This window comes from Malaclemys terrapin, chromosome 17 (assembly GCF_027887155.1).
Source record: "Malaclemys terrapin pileata isolate rMalTer1 chromosome 17, rMalTer1.hap1, whole genome shotgun sequence".
Taxonomy (NCBI): domain Eukaryota; kingdom Metazoa; phylum Chordata; order Testudines; family Emydidae; genus Malaclemys; species Malaclemys terrapin.
This window is the reverse complement of record NC_071521.1, coordinates 18,344,532-18,360,606: the sequence shown is the minus strand read 5'-3', so window position 1 is coordinate 18,360,606 and position 16,075 is coordinate 18,344,532. Positions and strand designations below refer to the sequence as shown.

Sequence of the window (16,075 nt, the reverse complement as noted above, 5' to 3'; positions counted from 1 at the left end):
TATGCTCATTTGTAACCCCAGGTTAGGAAGTGTTGAACCCTGGGTCCCAACCTGGGGCTCCAGCATCTACACTGTATTATGCAGGCCCAAGTCCAATCACCCTTATCCCAGACTTCCTTGTGTCCTCCAAAAAATGTGGCAGCCCTAGCTCTTTGTTCGTGGTGCAACATGGGAAAACTTGACTGTCCAGAGGGCAAAAAGTTGGTCCATGGGATACTTTTGGCAGACTCCCAGATCATGAGTCCAGGGGGGCTGTACTTACACTGCAAAGCAATAGGGTTTGAATCCTGGGTACCAGCTTGACTAAGGCTTGGACTCCCCCCACAGTCCTGGGACCCGGAGTTAAAGCAATGTGTTACACTTGAGCCTCAGTTCAAACCCTGGACTTACACTGCAGTGTAGACATAACCTCAGTGACTTGTCCAAAGCCTGTGGCAGAGCAGGGAATTGAACCAGGATGTTCAGCGTCCCAAGCTAGCTCTCTAACCACTGGACCACCATTCAGAGGCAGAACAGGTTAAAAAGTAACACCAACTTGAATGCACTGCTGCTCACAATCTTTTTCTCTCCCCAGCTTTTTAATATATTCACAAAGAAGTTTTTTTAAACCACTTTCTTGTAGGTGTGTCACATGTCAGTGGGAACCAACAACAGGGTAAACTGAGTGGCAAAATATATTGGGATAAAACAGATCAGCATTCACCAAGACAGACAGAAGTTTTCCTCCACTCTTTCAGTTCTAGTAATCTGGGTGCTGCCTGTATCAATACTAGGTATGAAATGTCAGATAAAAGGGTAATTGTTAACTTGACAGTGTCCCTTAAAGAGACTTGCCTGTGGTCACACAGCTAGACCAAGGCAGAGCCATAAAAAGAACCCAGGAGTCCTGTTTCCCCCTCCCCTGCTCTATCCATGAGATTGCTTCAGTGATCAACATTCCCTCTAGGGTCATTATCCAGGGTTTTATAGCAACAGTAAATAGACTGGCTAATTCAATAAATAAATAAATAATTAAATAAATAAATGCATCATGCAATTGCACGTTTCTTCCAAGTACCTTGGAAAAGTAGAAGTAGAAAATACAGTTAAGGAGGTGACGAATTCAAGGAGGTGGGTAGTGAGAGCCAGTAAAAAAGGTTAATGGTAAGCTAGTCATAAGGCAAACAAATGGGGTTTTTGACAGTAACAAGGATTAAAAGCCCAAGGGGGGAGAGAAGCGCATGGAAACGCCAGGCCTGGTACATAGACAATGGAAGACATTCAGCGAGAACACTCCACTGCATACACCCTCCGAACAAGATCCCTCACGCCCCCAGGAAGGTATTGGGAGGAGAAGGTTTTAGGTGGCGCCTCAGTAGTCAGGAGTGAGTAAGTTTCTCTAGCAGGGTGGCTTGTCACAGTCTGTGCTCAGAGCACCGCCCCATAGCCAGAGCCGCAAAGCCCCTCTGAGGTCAGCCCTGCACTCACGGGGTGTGGCGTGAATGCGATGCACATGGGTGGTGGCTCTTTAAAACCCAAGTGTTTATTTACAGCAGATGCCCCATGCAGGCTGAGGCCAGACCCAGCTGGATACAATGTTCAGACAAACCCTTTGGTGCGGAGGTTGATGTACCAGATCCCCTGTAGAAAGGAGCTGGGTTTCAGTGCTAGCCACCGAGAGCCACTTTCTGGCCTACATTCGAGACACCCACATTCCACCAGATGTGGCCAGCCCTGCCCTTCCCTCCCCATAGAGTGATCCAATACCCACCGCCATTCAGAGACGCACCAGGAGATAGGGGTCTCGTCGGGACCAAGCAGAAGCCAAGGAGTGGGGAGGAGGGGGCCATGGCTTCTATTGCGACCCCATAATTCCGGACACCCGCTTTTAAAGTAGTCACAGCCCATTTAACATCACTGGTCCCCCTGGGATTATAGTAGGAGACCACTAACAGCAGCCCCTGCCACAGGACATGAGTCACCGTCACAGGGACACAGAACCGGGTCCACTATGCCCAAGCACGAGACAGCACCTCATTTCGGAGCAAAAAAGCAAATCCGCCACCTCCTGTGGTGACCGGCTATTGATTCCTGCAAGTCTTCGACCAAAAAAAATGCCACCAAGTCATGAAAAGCCAGAGGTGTGCCCTGTGATAGAAGATGACCGAGGGCTTGTCTACACAGGACCAGAATAGCTAGTGTGGAGCGGATTACTCCGGAATAGCTACTCCCGTCTCCCTAAACGTGTCGTGAGCCACAGTAGCCACCCCACATCAGGGCAAGCTCACTCTCCTGGTAGCCTGGAGTGGGGCCAGCAACAGGAGGTTGGAATGCCCAGATTTCCTGGCACCCCAAATTCTACTCTCTCCTCCTTTCTACAGGAGAATCAGCGCAGTTCCCACGGTGCAGACATCCTTCAGAGGACATCTTACAACCAGCATCCCTGCCTGCTGAGCATGCACATGAACGATCTCACCGCATCATCGGTAACAGTAGAGGTTTGCCCTGGGGTCCTTGGCCAGCAGTCCCCTGGCCCGTGCCAAGCGCCAGTTTGCCGCCACTTTCCCCCTGCCCCAGCCACGCACGTCTATAGTTTGATCCCTCCGGATCCCAAAGCACTCAAAGGCCCTAGATAAGTGCAAGTTATTCCACGGAGTGTCTGTCCGGCCGGGCGTTTGTCCCTGGGCAGAGAGACAGCAGTGCAAGTACGTGCTTCGATAGTTTACATTGGGGAGAGCAGGGGATCAGCTGGAACCCCAAGCTTATTTTAGAAAAACCAACAAACAATGGGCTGCTGCAAACAGCTGAAGGATAACTGATCCGCCTTCCTGCGGCTGCCAGTTCCCAGAATTACTGCAGCCCACTAACAGAACCCTTTCAATATTTTTGTGGGGGCTCATTTAACACCGTTTAACAGGGGATTCAGGAGACTCCTGGGGCCTGACATCCCCCTATCCCCTCGCCCCCGGCCAGAATGAACACATTCTCTTGCCGGAGGTAGTTAATGGCACTGTCCTATGGGACAGAGTCACCCACACCTGGAACAGGGGAGGGAAAGAGGAGGAGGTGACACCAGCCATGTAAGCAGGCTGGTGAAGGGGGTGGTTGAATGATGGGGGCAGATCATATTTAAGGATTTAGGGTGGGGGAGGTCCAAACACACCCATTCCCCGGTATCATCGAATCCAGGTCCCTCCACTGGCTTCATAGGGATACTCATGTCTCTGCTTTGTCAGGAAGAACCAAGAATTCAGCATTTTCATTATTTAAAAATATTGAGGCTCTCCAAGCGCTTTGCGAACACGGAGCCAGGCAGACTTTCAGTGTTAGCCAGGTTTGAAGATGGGGACACTGAGGCAGAAAGAGCCTGCTTAAGAGACTTGCCCAAAGTCACCGAGTTAGACACAGAACACGCAGCTCCTGACTTCCACCCCTGGGCTCTAACCACCGCCGTGCTGCCTCTCACCGAGAGGACGTGTGGGCAGACCGGAGACCTGGCTGAATCTCAGCCTAAGCAGGAAGTGCCGGAAGGGCCCAGGATCTAGACACGCCCAGTGTGTGTCTGTGCTTCCAGGTTGCACCACTCTGCCGAGTGCTGGAAACAGGCACCGCAAGACAACACGCCATGGCCTCTGGTGAGCGCTTACAGCTCATCGGCCCCACCAGCCTTACAGGCCAAACTGCCAATTGGGCCCTCTGACCCTGAGTCAGGACGTCTCCGCACAGTCAAAGCGGGAATGCCGGCCAGTCAGGCAATTTCCAGAGGCAAATGGGACATGAACTTCCCTTGGACTATTTGGCAACTGCCTTCCTACGTCTCCGTTTTCAGTGTATTGCAGGGAGACTAGACCCCGCAGGTGTATGCCGAGATCAAGATCTTCCTCTTCTCTCAACTCCTACGACCTATAATCCTAAAATCCACCCACCGTTAATGAGTTTCTCCCCATCCCGCTATGAGCCAGAAGAGGAAGCCAGGTTGTGAAGTTAAAAAAAAATAAAATAAAAAAAAATACATTGGCGTGTCAAGGGAGTTCTGGAGAGAGGTCAGAGATTCAGCAAGGGAATTTCCCTGGGGAGCGGGGATAAGAGCAGCCAGGCGATATTGCCTTTAGAGACCAATCGCAAGCAAGGAGGCTGAAAAGGGACAGCAAGAGAAGCCGTATTTATTCATTTGTTAGTGAGCACAGTTGGCCTGGCACCCATAACACATGATCGCTCGCATGCACACAGCATCTGGGCACACGTTGCTTCTGCTCAGTTTCCCATCATCCCTTAGAATACAAGCAGGGCCTGGCTGGCTTGCCCATATTGGTAAAGCGTCTCTAAGCTCTAGATACAAGGGAGTAACTCCTGAATGACTAGCGAGGCCTGAGCGGTGTACATCAGATCTGCAGCGTGGCGCAGGGTTTCGTGGCGTCTCATGTTGCCAACACCTGAGCTTGTCCAGCTCTCGGGTTGGCTACTTTCTCTCCACCCGCTTGCCCACAAGTTGCCATCACTAGTCCCAAGTCCTCAGACATATGGAGTCAGGCAGTCTAGGCAAACAGCCAACAGCAGCGATGACTAAGGCTGTGCACTGGGACCCCAACAAGTCCAACTCTCTGTACGGCAGTTGATTTTCAGGGGCTTGTGTGACAAAGGGAGACAATTACGGCACATCCCCAATCAGGAACTGAAATACCACGAGACGACAAGAGCAGACGTCCCCTTTAATACCGAGCAATGGGCCACCAACATTATAGGGCTCCGTGTGCGGCGTTCCAACTCTGACCGGAGTGAAATGCCTGTTGAATCAAGACTGATCATTGCAGGCTGGAACCTGTAGTATCCATAGGCTGCACCTCTGTATTAAAGATGAAGCCAGCTGCAATCTGTTCTGTTTCACGAACATTATGTGCAGCATTCTGGGTGGGCAGAGCACAGTAGCCATGGCTTTAGCCCGTCTCTAAAGGAAACCAGGTCAGAGTCTTGAGAAGTCCTGCTCTCAGGCTGCAGTCCCCCTACCCATCTACTTTTACATGGCACGTTCAGCACATCTTGCATCATTGCTTTCCACTTAGGGGCAGATACCTTTTCCCACCTGCTCTGCAAATACAGGATGCAATATGCAGAGTCCAAACTCGCTCCCTTGCTGGGGACTGGCTTCATAAACTCTGTGGGTTCAGCTCAAACCTCCTGCCCCTGACTGCTCCTAGGGTTCCTCCATTAGGACCGCTCAGCTCATACCCTAGATCCTCACTCCTTTATTATCCAGGTGAGGTAATAAACCACCTGCCCTGGTGAGTCAGCAGAAGCCACTTCACACCCCACCTTCCTGGAAAAGGGTTTCGGGCAAACACTGCCTGCCTGTTATGCTCCTTCCCCCTCCCCCACACACACACTCACTCTGAGAGCTACTGAGCAGAGATCTCAGACTTAATCTGAATTTAAAAGGCAAGTTACAAGCTCAGGACATGACAGCTCAGCTTCACCCCCCCGTTCCACCCCCTTCCTTGCGATTTCCATTTAGCGAGGCCTTGGCGTCAACTAGAGACACATTAATCCACGGGGCCTCATTAAGCAGGGACACCGTCATTCTGGCAGGCTGCCCAGCCAGGGAGGCGGACAGCACTGAGAAACTCCAATTGCTCCTACGGGTGCCTGGCAGGAAGAACGGAGGGTTTGTTCGTGAATCAAATCCTCTTGCTTCTTTGCAGCGCTCCTTCAGAACAGGACCAGGCGACTAACTAGAAGCCAAGTCACAGCCGCAAGCCAGCCTTTCCCGAAGCAGCAAGTGGTCCAAACACATGGGGCCAGAGGCCCAGGGATCAGCACCTCCAATCAGGGCCAGATTGGAGCATGCACTCAGCACCCAGCGTGCCAATGAACCTGGCCCCGGCTGTGAGTCCTGAGCCCTGAAGATTCTGCTCCCAGCATAGGAAACGCTGATCGCAGACCCTGCTCCAAGTACCGGGGGTTGATCTCCCTGCACCTGGAGTCAATGAGCGTGATGGCTACTCGGCACCATTCAGGATCAGGCCAAAGATTTGGCTCTGCAAGGCAGCAATCACCTCTGGAACCTGGGGGGGCTGGAGGTTTCGCAGCGACCAGGAGAAGCTAAACTGATCTCCCCGCAGCAGATCAGCAGTGGAATGTCCTATTTATATAATCATCTGGTTTTAAAGTTACACCATGTCCCTGACCTCTGCGACTCGCTTCCATTTCTCAGACATTCCACAGCCACTAGCTGGGATTTATGACACAGGCAACCTTTAAGCGGCACTCACTGGGAGGGCTGGATGGATCCGCGTTTGGTGATGCACCCAGCACTAGTGAATGCCGGGGCCTCGTTCCTCACAGGGATCTCATTCATCCCGTTTATTTTGCTTAACACACCCACTGAGCAGACTGTAACATGCACCTGCATCACCCTCTATTGTGACATCCTTGCTGCTATGGGACAGAGCTGGATACATACCACGCAGGTTACGTGTTTGTCTTGTCTGCTCTACACCCGACATTAAAGATGCCACAACATTTTCCAGAAGAGTAGGCGTGTGCCTGAGTCACCTGGGCTAGATGTTCCCTTTCCCCATGAGATTGTATACAGTGTGCGATTACATGGTTGCCCTCCACCCCAGAGGTGGCTGCATTACAGCACTGGACATTCAGCACTCTGTGCTTATTTGGGGTTCGAGTCTGATCTCTCTCACTGGTGTAACGCCATAGACTTCTGGGGAGACTTTACACCAATGTAAACCTGATCAAAATCTGACTCAGTGCTCGTGAAGAACTTTGGGATCCTAAAAAATATTATATTATATATATCCTCCTCCACCCTGACCCGAACCCAACCCCAGCTCTCTTCATCCCATATCAGAATCAGTGAAAGGCTGGTGAATTCCACTAATACCGCAGTTGCGTAGTGTCTCTCTCTCTCTCTCTCTCTTAAGGGTGGAACATACACTTGTCTTGTCCATCCTAGACTTTACCACTATCACGACTCCAGCGGTGAGCATCATCGATGAACAGGGCTCCAAAAGCAGCAGGCATTTAGCAATCATGATGCCATCTATCATTGAGCCTTTGTTATGGTGGCACCTAGCAGCCCCTAATCGAAGTCAGACCCCATTGTGCTAGGTGCTGTACAAACTCAGTGACAGTCCAAGCCCCAAAGAGCTTACAAAAACGGCCATTGGTGCGCTGGTGCTGGCCCTGGTAACAGCAATGGTTGGAAATCTTAGGGAAAAGAAGCTATTGTAGACCCAGTCAGAGAGGTTATCTTGTAACAAGAAAGTGGGGTGCCTTTGGTTCCCTGAGCCCAGCATCCATGGCTGGGCTCCCTGTCTTCTTCTGGACACCCCATTTACTCTCACCTCCTGTGGCTGCACTTTACCAGTTAATCAGCATTGTGAGCTCTCCCCAGAGACCCCAGCATTCCTACCATGCGGGCAAGCATGCGTGAGAGGGTGTAGGCGTCCAGAGAAGTTACTTAACTCACTTGGGACCCACCTCTAGCTCTGAATCCAGGTCCTGTGGAGGAGACTGCTGGAACGGGACTCAAGAACAGAAGGACTGTTCATTGGGACAGCAGCTGAGTGCATGATCCTCTGGGCACTCCTCTGAGTTACCGTTACCTAGCAAGGCGGCACCGCCACATCCCTGTTCTCACCTGCACCGCTGCATGTGCTGACAGGTACGAGCCATGCTGACTCCAAAGGCCAGGCTCGCCCCACCAGCCTCCACTTCTCTTACGAGAACTCACCAATATTGACAGCGAGTTTCTGATCATTCCAATCAAGAGCTATACAGAGCTATTGCAAATACCCCACTTCCAGAGCCAGGTGATGAGAACAGAGGGAGAGAGAAATGAGGAGGCGCAGGCCAGGGAGAAGAGAGGTTTCCAGCAGCGACGTGAAGTTACAATAGATGCATCGGGTCGCTCCTCTGACTCTCCGAGGCGACTGTTCTGGACCGGAAGGCGGTCTGGCTGCAGAGAAGGAGGCTCTTGCGCGAACAGCGCTGTTACAACAAGACGACAAAGGTGGCTGGCACTAACTGAACAGCTAGAGAAGAAGAAAAAAGCCGCCCTCAGGATCCCCTGCAATGCCACGGAGAGCAAGTGTCGGCACGTGGGCTGGGCTGGCAGCCGAGGTGACCGAACGAGTGTCCCAGAGCCAGAGCACTGGGCTGGCAGGGCTACAAAGGCTATCAAGCCACGTGCTTCGTTTTGTTCTGGAACGTCCCCATTTCGCAGCCGCAGAGTGGCAGTGGTGGGCTCAGGAAGAGTCATAGAGCGCCTCCCCAGAAGGAAGCGCTGGATAAACAAAATACACACACACACACACACTGAAGTGTTTACAGCAGGGGCTGTGGCTCGTGCCAGTCTTAACGCTCTCCAAACAGGCTCTCACGTGGATCACTGCTGTGGAAGGGGAACTCAGGCCCAGCAGAGCTGTTTCCCATTGCGTGTTCACTTGAGTTAATGACCATTACAAAAGAAACTTTCAAGACAGTAACCAGATAGTCCAAAGCTGCTGAAGCCTGTCAGGACAGGCCCACGCTTTGCAGGCCCGGAGCACAAGCCAGCCCAGCCCGTGGTTAACGCATGTTCCACCCTTTCATGAAGAGTTGTGAAGAGCTTGGAGGTCGTTGGAGGGAAGGTACCATGTAAAACAGGCCTCAAACGCCCCCACGAGGCTGTTCTCCCCTACTTTACCAGAGGGGGAAAGTGGCACAGAGTGGGAGAGAGATTTGCCCAAGGTCACACAGCAAGTCTGTGGCAGAGAAAAAGCAAAGCTCCCAGATCCTCCGACCCACAATCCGGTGCCTTGACCACATAAGCATCTTCTCCCTGGCAGTCCTGCTTTAGGTGGAGTGGCACGTGTACCAGAGACGAATTGGCCCCAGAGTCCAGACCATCCCACCCTAATCTCATTTCAGTCTAGAACTCGGAAGCTGCTGGCCAGGTTCTCTTGGGGTCCCCGCAAAGCCCACGGCTCTCCCGTGTATTTATACAGCACCATCCTGAGCAGCGGCATCTATGCACTTGCAGAGGGATGGGGCTGAATTATGTGAGCAATGGGCAGAAGTTTCTAACAGAAACTGCTTAACCCACCTGGGGCCAGAGCTAGAGCTGAGCCATCTGTTCTGGAGCCAGAAGGTTGTTGCAACACAGAGCCATTCTTGTTAGAGTGATCTTATCTGGAGTATAAATTCCCCTCTCCTCCCCATTTCCATTCATCCCTCCCCTTGCCCTCCCTCTGCCCCATGTTTGCTACAGTCAGTCTTGGAAGTATTAGAATCTAAATGGGTGACAGGTAAATGAAATTTACCGAGGGGACATTAAAAGATAGACAAGCCATGCCCATGCTCGCTGATCATTAAATCTACCAAGCGAGCATGAACTAAATGCTATAATCAAATAGCATTATCCAGTGCAATTCGGCTACTGAAACTCCACTTCCAAACATTAGATCGCAGGGTTTGGTTTGTTTCCAGCTAGGAAAAGAGTCAGACCGACTAATATGGATATTCATTTCTAAGTATCAGTTGAAATCAAAACTAATCCTTCCCAGCCTAATTATAGGCCCAGAAGGAGTGATTTCCCTTCCCTCTTCTAACCAAAGGCTTCCAACCTCGCACAGCCTGGTATTTCCTGTCTCTGGCTCTTTGTTTAGGGTTGAAGTTCACATTCTCTTCCCCCTGCAGTGGGAACAGGTCTGAGCTGCAGACAGGATGAGTGGCTCCACTGAACTGGTGAAGAATTGAAACCCAAATGCTCCTCCCCACCCTGGAAAAATATCAGCCAGAGTGGAAACAATGCAAACCTAGCTTGAATCTTAAAGGTCTCCAAGATTCAGTCTCGGGCAGCAGCCCAAACAGGAGGGTGCGACCCTACCCACTATATCCATCAGCAACAAACATCACAAGGGTGTCTATACTCCGGAAGCTTCTGAAACCTTCCTGTTGCTAACATAGCACGAGAGATGGAACTCATGATGCTTGCGATTAAACCATCTGGTCAGTTTGCCCAGTCTCAGCAGGGTCAGGACTACTTCTACTTGGACTGCAAGCTCTTTGGAGCAGGGATGTTTTTTGTTGTGTTTGTACAGCACCTAGCACAATGGGCCCACAACTGGCGACTCTCAGTGCTACCGCAATACAAATCAATCCATGCATCAGTAGTTGCGTGTTGATCAGACGTGCCTCTGAGCAAGGCCCAGACTTCAGTCAGACTACTACCAATTGCAATAATGCATTCGTTTTAGACTGTACCTAGACTGTAGCAGGTTAGCGATGCTAATTAACTTTGTGCTCTAGTACATGACCAGGTTAACTCTTTAGCTGCTGGCTCATTTCAGCGTGACCTATAGAATAAATAAGCTAGTAAGTACTGGCAGGGGCAAGGTGTTCAAAGCTTCTTGCTCGGTCTCCAGCGCTTTGCCTAGCTACATTTGCACCTGGAAACTGGAAAAGCAGGCATGTGGTTTTACACGAGGGGGATGGGAGGCCGGAGGGAACGGATGGCAGGCTATGCTCTGAATATAGGAATTTGCATATTTAGTCAGACCCAGTGTCCGTCTGGTCCAGTACCTGTCTGACACTGGCCAGTAGCACATGCCTCAGAAGAAGGTTTACTGCCTGCTACGGGGTCAAATGGGAGAATCTGTCTCCCCAGCATTAGGTCTCCTAATCCCCCTAATTAGGGAGACTGGCTTATGCCCTGAAACAGGATATTTAATATCCCTTTCCAAATTTGTCAGCAGCCGTTGTAACGGCACATTCTCATTATCATGTAAGGATCCAATCTCTGAAGCTCTCGTCCCTAGCCCCGTGTTGCAGGGAGCACGCTTCTGGACGCAAAACCGCCATCATCTATGCAGATGGAAATTCTCTCTCAGATCCACCTATCCGCCCAGAGCTCACTCCCTCGAATGTCTGTGGCACCTCGGGCAAGGTGCCCGTGCTGCTCCATGCCAGCAGTTTGGAGCTACAATAGGCATTAGGAGTCAGACATACAAGGGAGCCCAGTGAAAGGCAAGGTGGGGCTGCAGTGCACCAGGGAGCCCATTCACTCCCTCTGTGGCTAGGGGAAATGAATCCCATTGCACAAAGCCGCAATTAAGTCACTTGACTCACTCGGGAAGGAAAAGCCAACGCTGGAACTTGGGCAAGAGCCAAGCTGCAGGGTGAAGGGCCTGTACCAGCTCCTGGCCTGGAGTAGGAGTCCCAGAAGTTTTAAGGCTAGAAGGTACTGCTCCCCCAGAACGAGCCCCAGAGCTTCAACCACCGGCTGCTTGCCGTGCCCCCCTTTAACACACATCCCGTAAGCACAGGGGTTCAACTCCACAGCCGCTGTTTGGCTTGAATTGCTGGAAGAACTTGGCCTTTCCCCACTATAGAGGTGAAATTTTCCACTCCAGCTTTCTCCCGGATCTCGCACTGGAAGATCCCCACCATAGGGTTACCATTCGTCCGGATTCCCCTGGACATGTCCGGCTTTTTCGGGTTAAAAATAGCGTCCGGGGGGAATTTGTCAATGTCCGGACTTCCCCTCCTCCCCCCTCCCATGCAGAGCGTGCGCGCGGCTTACAGAGCAGCCGGGGCTCCAAAAGCCAGAGCCAGAGCCAGAGCCAGAGCCCTGCTTGCACTTCCCCCTCCTCCCTCCTGAAACTTGACACCCCCCCTCCTCTCCCTCCCTCCCTGCACTCACAGATCGCGGGCTGTTCGGCTGGAGCTCCGAGCCTGCTCCCCTCCCCCGCTGCCGAGCGCGCTGCTCTGCAGCACAGTAAGGGGGCCGGGGGTCAGAGAAGCGGCAGGGAGGTTCGGGGGGGGGGTAGTCAAGAGACAGGGAGCAGGGGGGAGGGTTGGATGGGTCAGGGAGTTCGCGGGGGGGGCTGTCTGGGGGTTGGGGGTGTAAGGTTTTGGGTAGTCAGGGTACAGGTGGGGGGGTCTCAGGAGGGGGCAGTTAGGGGACAAGGAGCGGGGGGGGGTGTTTGGGAGTTCTGGGGGGGGCTGTCTGGGGGTTGGGGGTGTAAGGTTTTGGGCAGTCAGGGTACAGGTGGGGGGGTCTCAGGAGGGGGCAGTTAGGGGACAAGGAACAGGGAGGCTTAGGGGTGGGGTTCTGGAGGGCAGTTAGGAGCAGGGGTCCCAGGAGGGGGCAGTCAGGGGACAAGGAGCAGAGGGGTTTAGATGGGTCAGGAGTTCTGGGGGGGGGCTGTCAGGGGGTGGGGGTGTGGATAAGGGTTGGGGCAGTCAGGGCACAGGTAGGGGGTAGGGTCCTAGGGGGCCAGTTAGGATGTGGGGAAGGTCTCAGGAGGAGGCAGTCAGGGGACAAGAGGCAGGGAGGCTTAGGGAGGGGATGGAGTCCTGGGGGGCAGTCAGGGGACAAGGAGTGGGGGGGAGGGTTGGGGGTTCTGAGGGGGCAGGAAGTGGGAGGGAGTGGAAGGGGCAGGGGCGGGGCTAGGACAGGACAGGGGCGGGGCTGGGGCGGGGCTAGGGCGGGGCTCCTCCCGTCCTCTTTTTTGATTGTTGAAATATGGTAACCCTACCCCACCAGGAAGGCCTGCTCTCACAGCGCTGCATAAATGCATCATTGCTGACGCTCCCGGCAGCAGACTGGCCTGGGGCATCTGCCTCCCATCCCCGTGAGCCCACCTTTCAGCTACATTTGGGCACGCACACAGCTCCCAGAGCCAAAGCTCCTTTGACACCGAAGCTGGATCCGTTTTGTAGCCCATCCCCATTTCTGCGCTCAGGTCTGAGTGCGAAGATGTTGCAGGGAACAGCGACCCAAGCCAGCATCTGGAGCGGAGCTGAACCAGAGATCCCAGGACAGGGCAATGTTCAGAGGAAGTCTCCCTTACCTTGCGGTGGAGCAGCTGGGCCTGCGGCCCTCCGTTGCCCTCAATTTCATACCGGACGCTGTTGAAGAGCGCGACGCCGTACTGTTCCTCGTAAAACTGGCAGAATTCCCCCAACACCTTCCCGGTTTTCTCTGAAAGTCAAAATGAAGAGAAGTTTAACACAGATGGCTCGACTTCAAAACACATCCAAAACCCACCAGACATGCACGCTACAAAACCCCTCCCCCATCTGCTGGGGAGACTCCTCGAGTCCCTTTGCACTTTAACACGAAAGCCTGGGACCGATGATCAGTAAGGAAGTGTCTCACTTCCTGCAGCTGTGGGGGAATATCTACCAGCTGAAAGCATCTCTATCATGATGGTTAGCGTATCACTGGCCATCTGTTTGTGGGCTCGGGGGTGGACGGTTAGTGGAATCATCTTACTCTGATGAGCAGCGGGAGGGTTACTGATTAATCCATACACACTCTATTGCATTAGCAGGACTTGTGCTCATTTCTCCTCCTAGTCTAGATACCTTCCAAATTTAAAATAACACCCCCTCCCGCTAAGTCCAACTTTTGTTTTGATCACAATACTCCGAGAAGACCAATGCTGAAGAACCCACTTGCACCTAGGCTAGGACCGTGTAGTCACCCAGTTTGCAATAAACGGCTCTTTACCTTGTCTGCCTGCATTTCTACGGCACACATCACTGGGCCAGATACAGAAGCAGGAGTCCTTCTGCCCTGACCATCCAGCCCTTTCTTGCGTTAGTGGTTATGCCAAGTGGTTATGCCAAGCCATTTTGCCATATAGCTTCCTCATGCCCACATGCCCCACTCTTAGCTCTTAGAGGGATGGACAGGAAGAAGCATGAGAGAAAGATGGGGCTTTTGCTACTTCTTGGGTGCAATGTGACAGACTCATGCAGGGCACCGATCACTGGGGAATTCCACCTCTACCAAAAATGTCTTAAAAACGGTCTTCCGAGTGGCCTGAGTAACCTCAAAGTCCATCACCTGTCGTGTCACTTCAGCGCTGCCCGTTTCCTCCCGCTCCCGTTCTGAATGTGCCAGGAGAAGCCAGCCAACCGGAGGCCCTCTGGTTATGGAAGGAATCCCACAGTCCAGACCGGTTATGGAAGGAATCCCACCAAGTGCCCATGGGAGGTGCTCCAGTGCACCTGCCAGCAGCCTATCATCCCCGCGCTGCCCAAGCGGCCTTCCCTGCCTGAAGGGCAGGTTCCATCCTCTTACTGGGGAGCGGCAGAGATGCAGAACACTTTTCACCTGCACGTTCCCCGTCTGGACCCAAACCCAGCTCTCTCACTGGTGAAAGGGCAGCAGCTTTCGCCACATGCGACCTGCCCCCAGGTGCAGGCGCTCAGCACGTCCTACTGAATCAAACAGCCCTGGGCCAGGTGAGTCACCTTTCCATCAGCGTCCGATCCACAAACAAACCCGAATCGTGCAACTCAGAATGGAGTGGTGAATAAAGGGCATGTGGGCAGACTGTGCCGCTCAAAATATTTTCCCATTCCTAGTGCCAGCAATAGCAGCGACCTTTGCCAGGAGGCAGAGCTGGCCAGCACCCAGAGTGCCGCCTCCCCTACTGGGAGTCATGCTCCAGTCTTTGGAAGCAGAGGCCACGATGCAGAGTAGAGGGATACAGGAAAGACTCCTACAGAGACTCCAGAAACCCTGATTTGGCCATATAGCATCAGGTGGGAACTCAACAACAGTTTTGTTTCATACGAGAACAGTCACTGGTGGACTTGGGGCAAGAGATAGTGGAAATCACGGGGGAATTTTAGTACAACATACCCCTGGGACCAGGTGACAATATATTCAAAACTAAGGTCTGCTCTACAGTTAAACTGGTTATTGGCATAGCTGTGTTGGTTAGGGCTGTGATTTTCATGCTGGTATAAACCCTGATATACGGGCATCAGAGTGCTTTTGCCAGCATAGCTTTTGTCTCAGGGAACTGGTGAGTTCCCACGTCTCAGGGAATCACTATGCCGGGAGAAACTCGGTTATGCTGGTATAAGCTGTTTCTGCACTATGAAGGTTTGCCAGTATAACTCTGCTGGTATAGCTATGCCAGCAAAGCTTTTCTAGTGCGGGCAAGGCCCCGGGGGTCCCTCCTGCCCTGCTACCAGTCTAACACACAAGCTGTTCCATACCAAAAGGAGAACTTTCTATCGGGGTGGTAAATACTTTGTAACTTACATTGGCACGAACCAGTCAGCCTCTACCACCGACGCTCCCCCACCACCCAGCCAGGATTTCTCCACTGTATCACAGTTCAAGATTCTTCCTTGGCTCAGTTTGCTGTTAGGGCCCCACGATCCAAATTCTATCCCTGCTGTAGCCATGACATTTCAAAATAACCATACCACGCAGCACGGCAACAGCGGGCAAGTACTAGGCGCATTTGTTCCAATATGTATTTGATCAGGGAAGTTCCTCCCCAGCTCTTTGGGATTCTGCAAAGAACTCCCTTAACCGCTCTGGAGGATACCAAGTCGTCCGTGCTGGCCACCAACTTGGCTGACGCCAGAGACCTCCAGAGCTAAAAAGCATGAACCTCTGCAGTCAGGTTCGGAAGCTGGGCTGGGACAGAGTCAAACTCACATCCGCTGTGGCTCCAGCGGAGGCAGAACACATTGAGCAGCGGGTTATACTAGCAAGGCCACTAACAGCAGGACAACACCAGTGAGTCAGACGTACGTGGACCAATTCTCAACTGCCCCAAGGCTTCTTCTAGGAGAAAACCCTTCTCGCATCAAGGCTTGTTTGTGTTGCAGCCTAAGATCACCCCTCAGACCTGAGACTCCCACCTGCTTCCTCTCCTAGTGTCGGGAGCGCTTGGAGCTTCCTGCAGCTCTGGGACTCCCCAAGGGGCAGCTGCCTCCCTTGAAGAAGGCCTTGCCATGACTGCACATGGCCTCAATTCACACCACTGCAAGAGTCTTCCGGGCCCCGCCCCTCTTGCCCTCTGCGATAAGGGCTTCTGATAGAGAGACGGCAACGCAGGCACTGTGATTATGACTTTGATAATGAAAGTGAAGGATGGGGCTTGGCTGCGTTCATACACAAACCCAGTAATGAGCAGGGATAAAGGTTGCCCTCCCTACCCCACCTCCAGGGCAGCGCTCAGCGCAGACGCTGTATTTAACTGTGGCCTAAAAAGGCAAGTCAACAGCTGAGACAGGCTCTGAAGTTACCAGTCACAGCCCCCAGCTGTGGGGTGTTCTATAATCC

At 52.6% G+C, this 16,075-nt stretch overlaps 1 protein-coding gene across 1 annotated transcript in view; it reads right to left on the bottom strand.

Moving 5' to 3' along the window:
* Positions 1-16,075, bottom strand: part of NIBAN2 (niban apoptosis regulator 2) — a 96,168-nt gene that overhangs the window by 36,526 nt on the left and 43,567 nt on the right. The window contains exon 2 of the mRNA XM_054007274.1: positions 12,828-12,958. Coding sequence (XP_053863249.1) covers positions 12,828-12,958 — 131 coding nt within the window. The remainder of the gene's footprint in view (positions 1-12,827; positions 12,959-16,075) is intronic.